This window comes from Schistocerca gregaria, chromosome 2, assembly GCF_023897955.1.
Source record: "Schistocerca gregaria isolate iqSchGreg1 chromosome 2, iqSchGreg1.2, whole genome shotgun sequence".
Lineage (NCBI taxonomy): Eukaryota > Metazoa > Arthropoda > Insecta > Orthoptera > Acrididae > Schistocerca > Schistocerca gregaria.
In genome coordinates this window covers 573,879,889-573,901,116 of record NC_064921.1, presented here as the reverse complement: position 1 = coordinate 573,901,116, position 21,228 = coordinate 573,879,889, and the positions used below count along the sequence as shown (strand labels likewise).

At 42.6% G+C, this 21,228-nt stretch overlaps 1 protein-coding gene across 2 annotated transcripts in view; it reads left to right on the top strand.

The window, feature by feature from the left end:
• The window catches only part of LOC126333165 (MOXD1 homolog 1-like), a 158,633-nt gene that overhangs the window by 1,975 nt on the left and 135,430 nt on the right, over positions 1–21,228 (top strand). Inside the window, exon 1 of one of the 2 annotated variants that reach the window (XM_049996718.1) lies at positions 34–106. The exons of the other annotated variant lie outside the window; for it this stretch is intronic. Coding sequence (XP_049852675.1) covers positions 68–106 — 39 coding nt within the window. The 5' untranslated portion in view covers positions 34–67. Of the gene's footprint in view, positions 1–33; positions 107–21,228 lie in introns of those variants that run through there. 2 annotated transcript variants of the gene reach the window in all.

The window sequence follows — 21,228 nt, the reverse complement described above, 5'->3', positions numbered from 1 at the left end:
CGGGAGAGCAGTGTGCTGACCACATGTCCACTCCATATCCGTTTCCAACTATACCTACCGGCTCAGGATGACTCGGCGGTCATTCGGTACCATTGGGTCTTCTGAGGTATGTTCGAATGGAGTGAATATGATGAGATGAACGAACTGGTTAATTAATAAGTACATATTTATTAACAGCTCCCGGGGCTCTGAATTACGTTTTATGGCATCACCTGCACAAAATATGTTGGATTGAACGTAACAGTAAACGTAAACAATAGTTGCGGCATCGTCAATCTGTCTCCCCTAATAGCCTGGATATTTTTATAGAATTAAATTTGTACCTGCCCGTTTCCTAATTTAATTTTTGAGGGACAGTATTTGATTATTTTTATTAAAATGTTCTAAATGGCAATTGAAACATAAAACTGAGGAAATGGACCCCATGTAAGTTTCTGAGCGTCTTATTCAATAACATTTCTTGCTGCTACAAAGTATTTCATGGTCACTGAGTAACTTACACGTATTGGTAAAGGATAAAGAGACATCGAAAATCATTTTCTGGGTGCCTTCCCGGAACTAGACTCATAATTAGATTTTGGATATTTTCATTTTTTATGGAACAAACGTGCAAAAAGTCATTCATTGGTAAAAGGCATTGTGGGAGATGAAATAGATCGGAAGCATAAATAAACTGTCTCGTTATTACATTAAGGGAGAAATCAGCGATGGAAGAGGGATATTGCGAAAGAGGTCTCCGTCGTACGGAGAGATTGGGGCAGATAAACAACCAGTTTTCAGCAAAGCTTCCAAATAACAATTCTCTCGAATATATGTATTCTTTTTGTGTACTTTAAAGATCAGAGCACGTCAGCGACAGGAACATGAAGACATTATTGTCTTAGAATATTTGCTGTTAATGAGTCTCAACGTAATACTCAGATGTTACGTTGACGAAAGTGTTGGGTGATCTTCGTTATGAATAGTTTTAACAAGACTGCTTTAACAATTCGAAACGAATTTTTTTGTTGAAAAATAATTGTTCTTTTCCTAAGCTTATAACCCACAACGGCTTTTAATCCGCGTCTTCGCGTTCATATGTGTTTTAATGTAATAATTTAATATGATAATTAATATTTTAAGTATTAGTTAATATAGCCTCATTTCAACTGAATTGATGTTTCTTGGCAAATCAGTTATTGTGACGTTCAAAGTTCGTGAACAAGTGCATAACTCATAACAGATGCTTCCTGCAAGGTATACCCCTGAACTACTGAATAGTGAAGTACGCCAACAGCAATGCAGCGAAGACTAAACTTACTTTTCATACAACTGTTTAACAAATAGTTGGCTTGTTAAAAAACTGTAAAAATGTTCAACGCTTACGTTCGATTTTTATTTCTCGATGATGCAGATGTATTCTCCGAAAGAGGAACAATATCGATGTCTCTCACCTACATAGTGCGTACATGCTGCGTAATTGTTAAAAAGAGTCAACTGAAGTTGGAATATTAGACTATACTTTTTACGTGAAATGTTCGCTGGAGTAATGTACCGTAAATTTCAATGAAAAGATGAGAGAGACGGTGCTTGCAGATGAATCAGCGGAAAGGGAGGCCGAGTCACGGGAACGCTGACTAGCTGGCTACGCCGGCTGCCTCCTGCACTTGGTGTCCTGTTGCAGCTGCGATTGTAGCAGCTAGACTGCACTTGCAGTGGCGCGGACTGGAGAGTAGAGTTTCATGCATTTTCTCGTGCGAAGCTGTTTTCTACACGAAAAAGATGGTTAGAACTATTGTTGTTGTGATCTTCAGTTCAAAGCTGCCATCTCCCTCTCCACTTACCACACACACACACACACACACACACACACACACACACACACACACACACCTGCCGTACAGAACTGCCTTAGGATGTGTCTTCCGTAAGTATCCTTTCTGGTCTAATTGTACCATACATAGCTTTTCTATGCGATTCCGTTCAGTACTTGTTAATCAGTAATCTGGTCTATGAATTCACTTACTTTTTATGTATCGGTATAATTGTCGTTTTGTTTCCGTAACCCTATGTGCGAGTATAAGTAGCTTTGTCGATGTTTTACCATCTTACTACCGTAAATGTTTTGCAAAAGGCAAGGAAATCGTTGAGTGAATGTAAATAATAAAGGGTCTTCTTAACTTATTATTGTTTTTGTTGTTATCTCCAGTCGGTTGGCTGGTTTGATGCCACTTTTCACGCTAGTCTATCCTATCCAAGCCTCTCCTTCGAAAAGCTGCTGCTACTTACATCCATCTGAACCTTTTACTGTTTTCTACAATTTTTCACTGCAGCACTTCCATCCATCATCAAACTGGTGATCATTTGATGTCTCAGGATGTGTCTTGTCATCCAGTCCATTCTTATATTCAGGTTGTGCCACGGATGTATTTTTCCCCAATTAGATTCAGTTCGTCCTCATTAGTTATTCCATGTATTCATTTAGTCTTCAGCAGATTTACGTAGAATAGCATTTCAGAAACTTCTCGTTTTGTTTGGAGTGTCTATCGTCGAAGTTCCACTTCCGCACAAGACTGCTACTTTCCTTCCGTTTTTTCGTACTCATGTGTGGTCGACCACCTTGATCCGATACATTCCTTCCCTTAGATTTATCCCTTAACCTCGCGTACACAGTCCATCCATTTTCCTCACCAGTCACCTTTCGCTATCATTTCTCCCATTCTCTTGTCAACACAGGAGTCATCCTTTCTCATGACGTGTCCAGACCACAACACGCTTCTCTCATTAACTCTACAGAGAACTATTTTCAGAAAATACTGCATAACATTCAAACTGACCTTGGATAGCAAATTCATATTTTCCGAAATGCATTTATGATAGGTCATATTTACGACGAAGTACAACACCTTAAAGGTGTGTGCGGAAATATAAAGAAAAGAAGATTAGGACTTAACGTCCAGTCGGCGAACTTAACGTCCAGTCTACGACGAGATCGTTAAGGACGGAGTTCAAGCATTGGGGAAGGATGGGGGAACGAAATTGACCGTTACCTTGTCAAATCAGCCATTCCAGATTTGCCCGAGTGATTCAGGGTGGCCACAGAATCCTACAACTGTATGATGGGACGGAGAATTGAACTGGCGTCCTCCGGAATGTAAGTCCAAGTGCCTTACTACACGCAGGATCTAGGGAAAGTTCGCCTTGTCCCCTAAAGCTGCCCTCTGTGATCATACGCAGTCCCTCGCAGTTTGCAACGTCCTCCGAAATACTGATTATGCTCTCACTCGTTCGGATGACTACGGCGATATCTCTCGTCAAAGTTAATGCACAACCCGAACTCTGAGCCGAATAAAATACTCCTTCTACAATCTGACGTGTAAAAGAAGCATTGTGCCGTAAATGTGACGAATAAATGCTTTCGTGTGTACTAAAGAACAGCAAATCAATGGAAATCTGTTGTTGGGCGTGAACATATAGATTGTGTGATCAGTAGTTGCGCTAAACTTTAAGTGTAAACATACATAATTCCAGTTTGTTAAGGGACTGGATCAGGGCAAAGTCTGTCCCGAAGGTCAGTTCTCCCCACATCCCTTTTTGGATCATAAATCGTAGCAACTCGTAATCTGCAGCTATGTGGCCTATTTTAAAATGTTCAAATTTTCAGTTGCTTCTTATTTTAGTAGGAGGTGATCATGTGTATTAGAGCTCGTCACCAACCATTACTTTCGTGTGCAACAATGTTTATGCAGAATTCTCTTTGGAAGTAGCATTTCAGTCGATAGAATTGCCCTTTCCTCTCTTTTACTTGCAGAGCTAAAATCAGTGTATTGAAAAACTGGGTTTTCTGATTACTTTCACACTGACGTCAGCCATAAATACGTCTATACACTTTTCAAATGAAATACCCCGTACGATCTCTTTACACGTTGAAATAAAACTTTCACGAGTTTCTTGCGGCATAAGATTTCAGTATAGCGCCGCTACTCCCTCTATCTATCTTATGGCGAAGATTTCATTTTGAATGACATGCATGGAAAGTACTGATAAGCATATTTAAACATTTTATCTTATTCCTCGTCCTCTTCTTCTCCTCCTCCTCTTCCTCTTCCTCCTCCTCCTCCTCCTCCTCCTCCTCCTCCTCTTCCTCTTTTCCACATGTCTTATCTTGGTAGCTATTCTGTTTTCTTCTTCTCCTCCTCCTCCTCCTCCACTTCGTCTTCTATAGTCAGTTTATCTCCTTAACCACTCTACTCTATTTCGTACTGATTTCTTCAGTTAGCGATAAAGAAGTTTTGTTTCCACTGGCAGTCTTCTTTATATTTTACTGTAGCCTGTTGTAACTTTTATTTTAATCAAAATTGTTCGTTAAAATATATTTAAGTTATCTCATACGGAAAAGGAAGAATTGGCCAGTTCTTTTGCGTGCACCGTCTGAAGATACGCCTGAAAAGGCTCGGAAACAGGTTTGTGAAGGCAAAAAAAAAGCGTATTTTACAAGCGGCAGCTAGCAGTTAGTTATAATAGTATTAAATTAACGTACTGCGTTCTACAGTATCCATAATGGATAAGCTTAATGTTTTAGCAGCATGGCGTGCTCCGACCTGAGAGACGTTTGGTTCGATGCTCACTGGGGTCAGTCGGCCGTAGGCTTCCCACGCTGTGCACAGCCTCCGGCGAGTGCAGTTCCAGATTCCTCAAGAAGTGTGGTTGCCAACTGCTTCGCGAGCCAGATTTGCCGTGGCAGAGGCACTGTGGTGGTGGTACGAACCACACCCATCGGTTGCACCCACACTTGTGTCGTGGTTGCACGTAGAGTGCGCGATCAGTCCAGTCGCTCGTCCTCTCTTAGTCGTCAGTCGTTAAACGATTCGTCAGTACTTGCGAGGGACAGAACACTGTGTCGTTTAAATACCTGACACGCCACGAAACGAGTCGACACTGCCGTAAATCACTGTAAGCTGGCGGATCAGCTAACTGGCTTCTCAGGCACCTGTCTTCCGTTTCGCTACGGATGTCGACTTTGTTTTGTGTCGCCGGTTACAGATGGCAGACCCATTCATCACTTACTTCTGACGTTAGACGGGCGGCTTCTCTGGACTCCATAGCTGGGCAATTCAAAGATCTATAGCGCGCTTGACGTCGGCTTTACACACATCCATAAGCGATCTTCTTCTCAAAGAAAAAATTATGGAGCCACCACAAGACGCATACAATTTCGTTTTATTACCGGTTTCGCTCGTCAGACGCGAACATCTTCAGAAACTGTTGGTAGCCACCGGCCAGACGTTAAATGTGTCTAGCTAACGTGCAGCGTTAGTGTCTGACGTGAAATGTGTGGCAGCTCCACAGGTCTATTTCTTACGCTCGCTGTTCCCCCTGCAGGCGATGGCTACTCGCTACTCTGTGTAAATCCTAATAAGATTTGTTGTTGTGATTGAAATTTGCTGTTGTAGAAAGCTTGTTAGTGTTCGCTGATCATGCCCAGCTGAAAGCTCTCACGCGGTTAACTTTTAATGACTAGACGATTATTGATGGAGAACGCAACCAGTTCCAAATACCGGGTGGTTGTAATTAAAGTGCAGATGCTTATGGAGGTCCAATGTGGACTGTAATTGTCGTATGGCAGGGAAACTACGTAGGTGCAAATCCGACGCTTTCAATCCAAGAAAGACGAATAGAAATGTTGCCGTATGTGATGGATTGGGAAAGGGACGTGTGCAGAAAAGGTCAAACAAGTGAGAAAGGCATCGCTTGGACATTTGCTCAATATGAACACTGGAGACGTCGACGAGATGCTGTACTGCTGAAGATTTGCACCTGGTGGCCAAAATTGGATTTTTTTTTTCAGCGTAAATCGGTTCCGTATTAACGTTTAACACATCTACTAAGTTTCACGGCCATACGATAATTGCAGCCCACGCTGAATCTCCGTAGGTAGCTGCATTGTACTTGTAAGAAGTATGTCAACGCAGTGCTAGAGTTGCACATACGAGTACGCAATTTGGGAACTGTACTTACAAGAAACATTACTCTACAGCTGTTCCCGGTGCTATCACGCCCATTTTCAGCTGGCTACACGTGTATTGTTGCAGTATCACAGTCGTCAATAGCACGGAGTCTTCTCTACAATTTGTTCTACTGAACAGCGTTTTGTCTCCTTTCGATCCTAGCGCATTAATGGAAATAGTACAGACACCGCGCATATACCTTACACATTTAACCGCGGCACTCAAATGCATCACAGAATTCTTCTTGACAGTTGCAGCTTCGAACATGTATACACAAAAACATTGTGTGAAAAAGCACATGTGAAACACAAACATTACTTGTAAAGTACATGTCTGAAGCTGCAACTGTCATGTACAATGGTGTGAAACGTTAATGTGCCACTATTGATAGTGTAGTATGTATGTGCTCTTTACCCTTACGTACTCTTTTGCGCTTCCTCCCAGAAATGCACGAGGACCGAAATGAGACAAAACATGGTCCTCTACAAAAACTGAAAGAGTAGAATACACTCTGCTAACGATTCTGATACTGTGTCAAGTATAGCCATCTTAACATGGATATGTGGCACTAAAATATTCTGTACAAGTATTCGTGGCCGATTGTGTTCGCCAATCTGACTAATATGATTTTAAAACAATCGATAAAATCACTTTTGTACATTGTGTCTTTTTTAACTATTTTAACCAATGTGTTGTGCAGCTGGACCGTATACACCCTTTTTTTTATCAAGTGAGATACAAGTATGATTTTGCACTGCTGGCTAGTTGTCCCCTTGACATGACCCACCCAAATCGGAAAATTTTTTCCCGTTCTCTCCCAATAGGCACCTTTTCATTGTGAAGCGTGTGTTCTGTGTCTTAGACGTAATTTTTTGGCGTAGCTGAAGCTATGACTGTCTTTAGAGTGCACCGTTGTGTGTGTTTGGGAGGCAATGGAACTCGGTGTCGGCACCTAATGTATGACCTTCGTGTCACCATCCGACGGACGGACAACCATCGATTGCCACCAACAGTGCCTTCTGCTTTCGCTGTACGAAACCTCCTTCCAACTCCAGTATTCCGAACATGCGACAGGCCGAGGGCAACGCACTGGACACCTCAGCTACCCATGCAGATGTTCCTCTTCGGAATGAAAATGCCATGTGTTTTATTGTGATCTTAAACTTTTTGGCCCACCGGATAAATAAGGAACGCATTTGAACATGAAAGTCCGCCACATTTTGAGAGGAAGCTCTTACTCATATGTCATAAGTGGCTCCAAATTGTAAGTTAACTACTGTTTTCTTCTTACGTACCAACTATTCCCGTTATCTTATAATTATATAGACTGTAAATTATTCTGTTTATAATGATCATGGAAGAACCTTCAACGGATAAAATTCATACAATATGTGATGTAAAGTGTCGCGTTAATACTACTACTTGTAAATGGGGATTGTTAACGGAACACCGTATCACCTCATTGACATGAGATTCAATGTTAATTGAAGCGTAATGCTATTCATCTTACCTAGACCTTGCAATTCTGTAGAGGTCAGTATTTTACAGAGAATTTAGAAAAAAATTGCAGAAAAGTTTTTGAGTCCATCACATGTTGAAGTTTTTTAGGGATAGGAAACTAATTTTGTAAGACAAATTTGACACTGTCTAAGCCCATCTTTATTCCAACAATCTTTGTTATCCATCAGGAAGACTCAAAGAACAGATTAATTTTAGGGTTTACCGATCGGGGTATTTAAAATTCATATTCAGATCTTCCACAAAAACTGTAGGCTTGAAAGATCTGATTTTTAAAAATTGAAATTAGCAATCGTAGCAAAGCTCTTTATTTATCATTGTCCTGACAAATAATGAATACTGTGGATACTAAGATGATGTGAGGATGTTGTTTTGTTGTTGTTGTGCTATGAATAGACTAGCGTGGAGAGCTGCATGAAACCAATCTTCAGACGGAATATTACATTTACGCATAACTGTTGCAGCCTATATGCATTGCAGTGTGCGTAATGTATTCACCCAATGGTCTCCCTCTAAAATTTTTGTCTCCCCCAGTCTGCCGTCCATAATCAAATTCAGTACTTATCAATACATCCTATCAATCTGTCACTTCTATAAGTCAGTATGTGGCATGGAGCTCTTTCTCACCTATTCTATTACTACCTCGTCATTACTTATCCAATCTACCCTTCTGATCTCCACCACTCTACTGTTACTCCACATTTCATAAGCTATTCTTGCCTTGTCTTTCTCGTCCACATTTCAGAAAAGTCTTCCTATCATATGATCCTAATAGAAGTAAGCACATTTTCCTTTATCAGAAAATTTGTCCAAACAGCAAAACCGTTCTTCAACGTTTAGTAACTCATTTCCTAATCTAATCTCACAATTGCTACTAGACTTAATTCGACTACACTGCATTGCCCTTGTTTTAAGATAATCTTAATAAATACTCTTTTTGAATAAACGGAGATCGTGACATTCTTCTACAATGATCATCCAGAATATTAGAATGGGAAGGCGCGCTGTCTGAGTTTTAACTTGAACAGACTGTGATGGCCCAGAGGCTCGGCACAAGAATTTCGGAAACTGCACGACTTTTCGGGTGTTTGAGGAATGTTGTGACGAGTGTCTTCAACATGGGACGAAACCAGGGTGAAATGAAGTCCAGATGTCATGAGGTTGGCCCACCACCCCTCATTTCACATGTCGGACGGTAGGCTGGGCGGGCTGGCAAAACGTGACACGAGGCGAACTGTGGCGAAATTAACATCAGACTTTTATTTTGGGCAAGATTACCCGTGGGTCTGAACACACAGTGTACCGAACACTCCTAACAATGGGCCTCCGCGGCCGACGACCCATGCAAGTGCCATTGTTAACACTACGACATCGGCAACTATGACTGAAATGGGCACGTGACCATCGGCACTAGACATTGGCTCAGTGGCAGAAGGTTGCACTGTCTGATGAATCCCGATACCTTCTTCATCATGCCAATGGGAGGGCGCGAATCCGTCGTCTTCCAGGGGAACAGCTCCTTGACACTTGTACTGCGGGACGAAGACAAGCTGGCGGCAGCTCTACTATGCTCTGGGGAACATAAATGTTGGCATCCATGGGTCAAGTAGAGGTTGTGCAAGGCACCATGGCAGCCAAAGAGTAACGTACAATGGTTGCAACGCACGTGCACCCCTTCATGATAATCGTGTTAGCCGGCAGCAGTTGCATTTTTCAACAAGATAAAGCGCCATGTTACAAGGCCAGGAGGGCGATGGAGTGGCGAGTGGCGAGTTCCAGTTGATGTGCTGGCCCCGCACCCCACCGGATCTGAACACTATCGAACACATCCGGGGTGTGATTGAAAGTGGCGTCAGAGCACATAGCTCTTGTCGCCGGAATTTATGGAAATTATGTCAATTGTGCGTGCAGGTGTGGTGCTATCTCCCTTCTGCCCCAAAGGCACCTTGCTTCCATGCCACAGCGCGTAGCCGCTGTTATTCCTGCCAAATGTGGACATACCCGCTATTAGGTTGGTGGTCATAATATTCCGGCGGATCAGTTTAGGCACACTTGATTTTGAGTAGAAATATTACATAGTACCCAGTTCATTTCCATCTGGTTCGCAACTTGTCCGTTGATAAGGATTGTCCAAAGTTTTGTTGTGTTTTTCAGTTCAGCTAAGGAATGATTAAGAACAGAAACCAAAGTGGGAAAAAAACCGCAAATTGGCATTCATAAGAAGGAGAAGAACACCAAAAATGCAACAGGAGCGTAATATGTAAGAAATTGACCAGGCAACCTGCCACTGATGATGCCTTGCAGAAAATAAAGGCGAAACTCGTATGGCACTAAAACTGTGTTTTATTCAATTGCTGTCAGATGGTCTATAAGTAAAAATTATCAGTATACCGTAATGATTAAGAAACCTATTTCGTTTCATGAACCGAACCAAAAATGGGATGTAGTGGACAACATAACAAACTGATTAACAGAGCAATAATGTAAAATAGATATCGGTGGAAAGTTAATTTTAAGCTTGAAGACTGTGTTAGGGTCTCCATTTTTTTAAGGATCTGGTAGTATTTTTACTAGCGTTGGTCTTACTCCAACCTCTTAAAAAGCTTACCCAACTGGTCTTGTCGGAAATGAGCAAGCTGAAGGGACCTACTGCATCGTGGTGCATCCTGTACTACACAGACTTCAACTAGACATGAAATAGGTCTGTTACGTTAAGGACCAGCAAGTTTTTCAGCATCTACGCTACTGCTCGTTTGTATCGGCTAGCTAGCAACTTTTTCAGTCACATCCAAATTTTAAAGTACGTCTTATTGTAACGACTGATCTATGTTATGAGTTAATCCTCTCCGCGCTTTTGAGCTCCAACTTTCTGTGTTGTTATATAGCGCCGTCAGAGACGTTCATCCTGCGCCAGTGCGTGTCAGTTACATAGATTTTTTGAGATACCTTTCCCAAACGCTTACCACCACTAACGAGTTAGAGAGCGATGAACAGTCTGATTGTGAGGTTCATAAATTGTGTCGTAGAAGACGGTTTGCGTAGATAATTACGGCAGTTTCTTGCTTTACTACTTGAGTTCAACATCCTGCAGGACGGTTACCGGCTACCTGTTAATGGTCGGCGTCTGTCTGGTTTCTCCCAGACTATGAATGCGCGTCTTTGTTCGGCAGTCATTTGGTAGTCACGCATGGAAGCAAACTCTCTGAAGTGCCGCCGCGGATCTGTTGGGACCACGTGGCGACTTGCCAGCGTAAATGCCGATTTCACATCATCTCAGTGATTTTCATGTTCCGAAGTTCAGTGTGTGTCTTTAAACAACTCTAACGTTAGTTAACGATTTCGTCCACGATCAAGCAGGCCTAAGTTCGTAATAATGAATGTGGCACTGAACGTTTCATGGTGTAGTAATGATGGCACTTTTTAGTGATTTTACAATATCAGCGGTTGGGATGTGAAAAGGGAGATTGTTAAACATACTGATATGTAGGATGTCCTGCTGAATGGCAATCAACAAACGAATTACCAACAGCATCGTAAAGGGTAAGTTACCATTATCGTCTGACAGCCACAGAGAAGACTTTGATGGACACAGGGAGACGGCTTTCCTTTACTGTCACATCAGATTAGCATCCTGTAAATACATTGGACGAAATGGAATTCGAAAAATGGTGATCAGTGGGTATCAGATTATCATTTGATCTTCTGCCGAACGCGTTTTGTGGAGGTCTTAATGTATCGGCGGCTGAGAGACTGTTTACGGTACGTCAGCAGGCGACGTAAAAATTTCTTCGCATGCATAATTTTGTATACAATGTGTTCAGAAATTCATGTTGCAAACGTCTAGGACTTGTAGAGGGGAGTGAGTACATAATATCGTGATTAACAGCGATTCCTATAGTGATGTTACAAAGCTGAATCGAAGGCGGAATGCACGTTGCACTTGTCCAATTCATTGACTTCTTGCGAGTACCAACACCCGTCATGATTTCTCTTTTGGTGTAGTCACTATGTTGCTACGAACAAACAACAGTGCAGTTCTGTCAAAAAAATTTGAACCTCCCTCTGTCCATTGACATGCGCAACGTGTTTCTATCTGCCATAGTTGGCAGTAAACGACTGAAATTTACCCTTTCATTTTAAATCATCCGGTATAAGACTAATATTATAGAAGTATTAGCTTCCTTTAAATTTCAAGTAAGTGTTGTTAGCAATACATTCCATTATATTTTTCGTACACGTCGGGGCACTTCACACGTATTTTTCAGTGTCATAAACTTAAGATGCCGTTTTTCGAATTGTGTCACTTTTCTTGGCGCGGTGCTGTCTTAACATACAACCCTACGACGACTTTCTACATGGAGACAAGTATGGAGATGCTCTACAAAGACAAATAGAGAAGATATATAGATGTACTGGAGCAGCTTGTAATATATGTACCGCGCTGTATTAGACGAGCGGTTTAAGGCGCTGCAGTCATGGACTGTGCGGCTGGTCCCGGTGGAGGTTCGAGTCCTCCCTCGGGCATGGGTGTGTTTGTTTGCCTTAGGATAATTTAAGTTAAGTAGTGTGTAAGCTTAGGGACTGACGACCTTAGCAGTTAAGTCCCATAAGATTTCGCACTCATTTGAACATTTTTTGAATATATTGTGCGAATGGGAAAGAACCAGTCAAGATTTTGAATTTTCAGAACACGACTGGAAAAAGCTCTAGGCAGTACAGGCCCAAGAATAAATTGGGTATTACTGTTCTCAACAGCAAGTACTACGAGTAAATGCTGCCAGTTTTGTTTCCAAACAAGACACACGCAACGCATACCGTCGAATTTGTAACGCTTTGTGGTTATTTTCAGTACAGTAAAGATACAAAGATAAACTGGGGTAAGAAACGAAACGAAAATGCTCATTAACGAGGCACCGGAGACCATGGGTCCCTTATACGGAAACACCATCTGAAATTTTGAAACATCCTGACAGATTAAAACTGTGTGCCGGACCGAGACTCGAACTCAGGTCCTTTGCCTTTCGCGGGCAAGTGCTCTACCAACTGAGCTACCCAAGCACGACTCACGCCCCGTCCTCACAGCTTTACTTCTGCCAGTATCTCGTCTCCTGCCTTCCAAACTTTACAGAAGCTCTCCTGCGAAAATCTGAAATTTTGTCGCTGAGTTCTGGTTCACCCTGCATAATAATATGGAACTGCAGTTTTTTAACCTTTTTTCCTTTATTAAAACAACTATATATGTACATAAGCACAAAAACAAAATATTGAAGTGAAGTGCTGGAACTGATTCAACACGATTTGTATCCTACATTAAACTGAAGAACACATTTCAATATAGTGCAATTTGTAAGCTTAGTAAATAGAACATAAATAGTAAACTGACAATAGCCTCTTCAGTCCAAACAGAGACATAGAACCGAAACGCAAACATATATATATATATATAATTGATTGTCTTAACTGGAATGACAGTTCTCTCATTTGATTCATAACCGTCCAAACTCAAAGTCATTTGGAGCACACAAACGGATAACAACAGATGCACCGGAACATAAATTAATGAAACGTTATAATGAAGTTAATAACACCATTGAGAAGTCGGGAGTAGTCCTAGGAACTGGTATAACCCCTTATTCGTTGTGTATATTGTTCTATACATAGTCTTGCATGTGATTTGTGTCCTTACCGGCATCGAGAACTACCCTACGCCTTGTTTTTCAAAAATTATGTCTAACATGTTAGCAAACATCTTCCTGAAATTTGAGTAACGTTTCATCTTCCAGCGTGCCGTTCTCATGTAAGCCTCGAAACTAATGAGATTATCTTCACTATTGTGGATGATGGCAGTACGATTACCTCGGATTATGTTGCACAGTTTGGTGAGCAGGAATAGCCTTTTCGTTATCAGTCAATCCAGGTGGCGATTTTTATTTTAGATTTTTCGCTAGCTACGCGCATTGTACCAGTTACGGGCGCCAGCATCATTTGGTCACGTGGGACCCTTTCGTTCGATAAGCAGTCACAACGTTAGTTTTTGTGCGTGCGGCGTGCACCTCGGTTGACTGAGCTCCGCCCTAATGAGACGCGCAGCGAGGTGAGGCGACGTTCGTTATGGGATTCCTCGGCGGCGCTCCCGCCACACATCCATCTTGCAGGGCAAGAAGTGGCGCTGACCGCCGCCTCCCTTCCACAAATAGCTTACAGCTTTTTGCCGCCTTCCCCACGGCCTTCATCTCACGGGAAACAGATTTCATTCACTTCAGGCTTCCCTTTTTATTGTCCCACACAATGACTGACGCTTCCTTTACCGAATCGTTTATACGCTAGATGTAGGAAGATTTAACTGTAAGACAGTTGTATGCTTCGTTTAACTGGCCTTCAATAGAAAACTTCTTGCTTTGTCGTCCTGCAGTAGTTCATCCCCAGCCCTCAGATTAGTCACAGAGCAGTCGCATAAACTATAGCAGACGGTAATTAGTTAATGAATCTGTGGTGGATTTAATGGATACCGACACTTTCAGTAACAAATTTTCGTAAATTGTACGTTACAGCGTTATTGAGTCTCCGACCGACACCGATGTTGATGCCTTTTTTCCGTATCCGATATCAACATTGTCATCGGTGTGTTATACCCAGTCTTCATTTTCTGATGCCTTCTTCTCATTGGAAAGCTATTACGGCCTTAAACTCGCCTGTGTCGGTGTATCCATAGAGTTTTGTATTAAACTTTAAACTCACTTTCCCGTGGCATATCGTGAATATTACTACCATTAGTAAAATTATAATTGCTTCTCATTATTTTTATTATTATTATTATTATCATTATTATTATTATTATTGAAATTTTAATTCAATTCTCATACTAAAATTTTTCGTATTCGGTACAATTGATTTTATCTTGTAAAAGTTTGATATGTATAGTTCATAGCATGGTGTAAGAGAAAGAAAGCAACCTAGCTAATTAATCCAATAAGTAAATATATGCGGCCGGCCGGAGTGGCCGTGCGGTTCTAGGCGCAGCAGTCTGGAACCGAACGGTCGCAGGTTCGAATCCTGCCTCGGGCATGGATGTCTATGATGTCCTTAGGTTAGTTAGGTTTAATTAGTTCTAAGTTCTAGGCGACTGATGACCTCAGAAGTTAAGTCGCATAGTGGTCAGAGTCATTTGAATCATTTTTAAATGTATGCGTTGTCTAGATAGGTGCCGGCATAATTCTGGTGTTTCGCCTTCAATGCAGTTGCTATATGGAAGATAAATCGCAGGGGTCTTTGTCAGTAATCTGATACTGTCGTGAAGTAACGTCCAGATCCAGGCAATCCCGTCAATTAAAACCGACCTTCTTCGTCCGTTTGATGATAGGTAACATATTTTCATAGCTGATTTCTCCGAAGGCTCTTACGTTAAGAATGTATGATCTTTAAACAGTATCTAAACACAATTAGGACACCTCTGAAATTCATTGCAATGGAGAGAGAGAGACTTTTTTTCTGGACAGTTGACAACGTTATATTCTGCTTTCTTTAAAGAAAAGCAACATAGATGAGGCATGATAAAAAAAAGTGCATGACACATCAAACCGGAACAAAATACAGCAGAATACGCGATGTGTAGAGAAACGCACAAAAATGCATTACATTCTGTATTTAGAGGCAAGTGAGATTGAAATAGCCTAGCATTCGTTCCAGACTAATAATTTGAAGTCACTTCGCCATTAAGTCGTGGTGATTTCAGTGCAAGAGTAGAACATCAACTCATTCTATAACAATATTGACTTCAGAGTTTTCTCGTGTTAAAAGTATCATTTCACCTTCTCCAAATTCAGCTTGATAGCCTCATGAACCCTGCATGAAATCATTTGTCTAAATGGTGAAATGTTTCGCTGGAATTAAGTGCGCGAATAACGCAAAAAGCGCAGAGACCAAAGCAGCTGCTACCAGTTTCGTTTTATTTCTTCATACTATGGCTAATGCTTGACATAATGCATCACAGCCAGTCGCAATTTATAATACAATGATTTGAGGCAAATTCTAAAACGATTTTAAGGAATGAAAGATGAATAATATAATCGCACAGCTACAAATAAGAAACTCGGTGAATAGCTACAAAACAAAAGTCGTAATGGGCTCAGAAGAGTCAACGTGCACAATTTCAGTTCCGCTGATCAATAATTCCATAGTCGAATAGAGAGCATCACGACAGCTATATACATTTAAATACGTACCTGTACTCTGAAGGCCACTGTAGAGTGTACGGCAGAGTACTTCGTGCCAATATTAGCGGTTGCCTGCTATATTCTATTCTCGTATCGAGCAAGGGGTGAATGACTGACTGGCTGTGTATCCCTCTAATCTGTCTTATATGTTTTTTACTGTCCCTACGCGTGGTATACAATGGTGCAGCAGAATTATCCCACAGCCTTTCTCGAAAACAAAAAAATCAGAGTCTAGCGGAACGAAATCATTAGAGCCAATACTTTATAATGTTACATAATTAAGATTGGCACCATGGGGGAAACTAATGTGGCATACTCACTCAGTCAAGATGAAAGCAATTCGAAAAGTTGTAAAACAGCAGTAAGGAACTCCACTTAGGACATCCGACACTCTCCAGTTACTGGAACGACGTAGGCACTGGACCGTACAGTATGAGTGAAATGAAAGCAATAATTTGAACGGTGTTTGTTGCAAGTCGAAAAGAATGTAATACATTGGAGGAAGAACCAGAGAGAGACAGAAGAAAAATGGCTGGATTTTAGCTTTGAAGACAAACCTAAACAGTTCTTTGTCAGTCACTTTTATTTTCTTGCACGACGGGATTCGAGGGCTTTTACCTCGTCAGGTGGTCAGCGAAATTTTCTTTCCCTATACGATACGATACTGCGGTTCCCGTGTTGTTCAGAAGTACGGTGCAGTGTTCCTTCGGATATGCATGCTTAAAATGTCTTCCTTGTGCAGGAGTATACACAAGGCTGGGCCTGGCCCTGCGGTGTGCTCAGATAGCCTAATGGTAAGCCGCCCGCGTTAAGCGGGAAAGCCGGGTTCGAGTCTCGGTCCGGCACAAATCTTCACTGTCGTCATTCATGGTTTTTCACATTCGCAACTGCCAGTACATTCCATGTGTTTCTTTTCCTGGGTGTGATCAGTTGTGTGCGTTAGACTTCATTCCGAGCACGATCCTGCTAAAACGACACTGCAGAGCGTTATGTATACACATTCGAATCACTGAATGTCACACATCAACAAAAAAAAAAAAAAAAAAAATGGTTCAAATGGATCTGAGCACTATGGGACTTAACATCTATGGTCATCAGTCCCCTAGATCTTAGAACTACTTAAACCTAACTAACCTAAGAACATCACACAACACCCAGTCATCACGAGGCTCACACATCACCTAACAGAAACAAAAGCAGCGTAGAGCTAGAAACATCCACTTGAAGATAAACGAGTAGGCCATCGCAACTAGTCGTGGAAGAGAATTAAAGACACTGACACTAATAACTTAAACAATTATCTTTATATCATAAAAACTTCATAACCAAAGCCCATCATGGAAGCTGTCATACCGTCTTCTTTCAGTGTCTCGTGTGTCAACGGGTTCTTCGCTCCAACGAAGCGACAGAGAGGATCTTTTACCTTCATACTCGACGTTGGCATGAGATGTTCCCTATCGCACTGTACGTAGTGACGCAGTGGGCAGTACAACAAATGACACATCCGAGTGAACGGCTGGCTAGTAACAGACTCCAGAACACAGCTACATCGTCGTAAGCGTACAGAATCAGTTAAACGGTGTCCGCCCCCCCGGTAGCTGAGTGGTCAGCGCGACAGAATGTCAACCCTACGGGCCCGGGTTCGATTCCCGGCTGGGTCGGAGATTTTCTCCGCTCAGTGACTGGGTTTTGTGTTCTCCTCCTCCTCCTCCTCCTCCTCCTCCTCCTGCTCATCATAATCATCATCATCCCTACGGGAGGCTCTAGTCACACGACATATACATTCGAGTGAAACCGTGCAGTAGGCAGTAGTTAAACATTGTACCAAATGGCTCGGACCGAAGGCTTCAAGAGGCTTCAGACAAGTGGCTGTACGTAATTGTGCCCGCGTACGTAAGAGAAGAACTCCGCTGGAGAGTGCGTCCATTGTTTCCTCTGCTTGCGCGGACCATAGATCAGCGAAGTACTACTATTACATGCTAACCGCAGTATCTCAGACTTTGGTATGTAGGGAAATCAGAATCGCTTTAGGATACAAAAGATCTGTTCTTTCTCCTTTGTTCCTATCCCCCAAAGATATCTCCGCCTTGTAACAGCGCGCTTACGCCGGACGGCCATAGCGTGCCGAGGTGAGGAGATGCTGCGGGCCGACCGGTACCTCGGCGCGCGCCCCCGCACGTGCCTGGACGCTCAAGCGGATGTGGATGGCTGGATGTGGATGTGGCGTGCCGTGTCGTGGAGCGACGACGCGCCGGCTATGTGGCTCGCCCGCGCCTGCAGCCGATGGCCTTCGGATAGCGACGCACGGGGTACCTGATAAATTACTCCTACCTCCCGCTCTGCGGGACGCCCGCCGCTCTATTCACGAACCTGTTGGCTGTCGGCCATTAAGAGAAGAGAAGAGAAGCGAACAGACTGCCCACTGGAGGCGGGGTCGTGCCCGCCCCAAAACAGAAGAACACGGCCGCGGAATCCTCCTACCGCTCTTGCCCCTTGTTCTTTCCAGCGAAAAGAAACGAGAAGCCAAATCAGCGTTTTTCTCCCTCCGCCTTTCTGCCCTTTCATTAGCCAACGGCCAGTGACGGAGGAGCCGAGGTAACCGTCGCTGCGAAATATACTGTGCCGAAGTAAATTCTTAGCGTGCTTGGTCAAGCTTGGATAGATACCAAATCAGGCCCACTGGACTTCAAAGAACGCTTCTTTACCCCGGAAGACGAAAGAGTGAGAATACCGCTTTGTTCAGCAAGAACTTCTAGTCTCTCTCTTGCAAGCAGACAAACAAGCACGTACTAACAGCACCGTCTCTGTTGCTGTGAGAATAAGTGAGAATCCTGTTTAAAGTTTTATTTATTTTTCAATCACCGTTCTAGGAGAATTGTATTTCCAAACGACACGGACTTCTTCGCTTCACATGGTCGAAGGTGCACAAATCTGGGCCATTTCAAACTTTAAGAAATAGAAGTCAGTTTACCTCACCGCGAAAACGTTCCAGAGGAAACTTTTTTTCTACAATTTTCGATTCAGGCTAGTACTTCTATAATGTGATAATGTGTGTGCGTCTATGGGGAGGGGGAGGGCGGGCGGCGGCAGAGAGATGTGGTAATACTGAAACCTTCCCTTAGAAAAATTTATGAATGATTGTGCTGATAAACCCCTTATGTTATTTTTTTCCAAACAGCTGAGCAAAATTGAACGTACTCAGACTTATTCTGATCATCACTAAACTGACACACAATACTTTTAGCGCAACGCAATCTGACTTTCAATAATCCCTACAAAAGAATGGCCCAGACTAACAATAACCTATACGTTTCACAAATCGCTTACCTCACAAAAATCTTCGTTACTCGAACTACTGCAATACGGCTAGCGCCAATACTGCCAGCTAAATAAAAGTTTCTAACTGCTGAAGTCACTAACTACCGATAGGCATAGTTAGCAAAAGAAAGATTTTGATAGAGAACAAACAATGTATTTTCCTTAATAGTGTTCAAAAGTCATCTTACAAATTTACTGTCTCTGATGGACGCACGTCCAGATCATCCGCTCTCAAAAACTCTGCCATCTCTCTCTGCGCATCCACTACTGCTGGCGGCTCACCTCGAACTGCGCAACGCTACGGACTGTTTACATCCAACTGCCCAACACTACAGTAGCGAATATTTCAACAATGCCAACCAGCCATTGCACACAGCACAGTCAGTGATTTTCATACAGATCCCTACGTGGCGTTACCGACATAAAAACCTAAACAGCCTACTTACAATACATATACGCTAAAGAGTAATTAATAAATGAAAAGCACCAGTTTGCTTTTGTTCTACAATATCAAAAGCAAACTGGTGCTTTTCATTTATTATAATGTTGTTCTACCAAGAACCAACGGAAGATTCTGTTAACATAAAGAATAATTATTTACTTGATTTCATTGCCCTTTATTCTGTACAGGGAGCACAATTATCAGATGCAAATGGATGTAACATATGATAAAGGATTCGTAATCAACCTGGCCTGGCCGATCGGACGTGCACGTGAAGACAACAGAGGTGACACAAAGGTGACATTCTAATGTAAGACCACTGCAAAATATAGTTAACCATAGCTGCGGGGGTTTCACATAAGATATTTTGAATTCAAAACTCGATTATGCAGAAAAAAACTAAAAAAGAAAAGAAACAAAGAGCAGGGAAGTAGAAGACGAAAAACGAGAGAAAATCCAAGTTTTGTATCCACTTTCATAGAAGATCGGTTCCTAGATGTGAAATTTGCAGATGAGCTTTTCTAAAAGCGTCTACCGACAGGTGATGTAGATATTTACAGGATGTTCTGTCTCTCAGTTTGTAGTCATTGTCACGTCAGGATTTACTGCCAGTTTTCGTCCATGTAGTTGTGGACGAAGCAGTTACGCAATGGATAAGGAGGGAGAAGCAGGACTACTGGAGCCAAAACAATTGCGAGAAATCGATAGACGACGGCGGCTGCTTGTTGGGTGGTCTTCCCAACAGCCGTTATTTTTCTTTCGTAGTATTGCTGTATATCTAAAGAAATTGACTCTAGTAAAATGGCTCGGACTTAATATCTGAGGTCATCAGTCGTCTAGAACTTACTAGAACTTAGAACTACTTAAACCTAACTAACCTAAGGACACCACACACATCCATGCCCGAGGCAGGATTCGAACCTGCGACCGTAGCCTCGCGCAGTTCCAGACTGAAGCGCCTAGAACCGCTTGGCCACTGAAAACTGAGAAAGACAGATGCCTTCTAGTCTGGAGATCAGACAAGTGTTTGATTTTTAAAAAAATGGTTCAAATTGCTCTGAGCACTATGGGACTTAACATCTTAGGTCATCAGTCCCCTAGAACTTAGAACTACTTAAACCTAACTAACCTAAGGACATCACACAACACCCTGCCATCACGAGGCAGAGAAAATCCCTGACCCCGCCGGGAATCGAACCCGGGAACCCGGTCGTGGGAAGCGAGAAGGCTACCACACAACCACGAGATGCGGGCGTTTGATTTTAAAAATAAGTTTGTTTCTAGTTGCTGACTTTATTTTTGTACTTACATATGAAGTACGAATGAGACCGAGAAAAATGGAATGATGCGCATGTATTGGAAGAAAAAATGTACTCTCTTGGCACCCCAAAAATTGTTGGGTTCAGGTTGCCATCCCAGTTGGCATCGTAGGAACGCTCCTCCCATAGGAACGACAGTGAATTTGTGTCTACCAAGTTTCGTGGGGAGGACGATTTTTTACGAGGTCTGAGACCGACAGTATCTCTGCCGTCTACGCCGAGTCTGAATTTAGCTGCCTCGCTCTCACTTCCCGTCGCAAGAAGCGGCCGTACCACATGATGATGATGATGATGATGATGATGATGATGATGATGATTGGTTTGTGGGGCGCTCAACTGTTCGGTCATCAGCGCCCGTAGAGAGTCTCAATCGAACCCGGGACCCCATGATCCAAAGGCAGCAACGCTAGCCTCTAGACCACGAGCTGCGG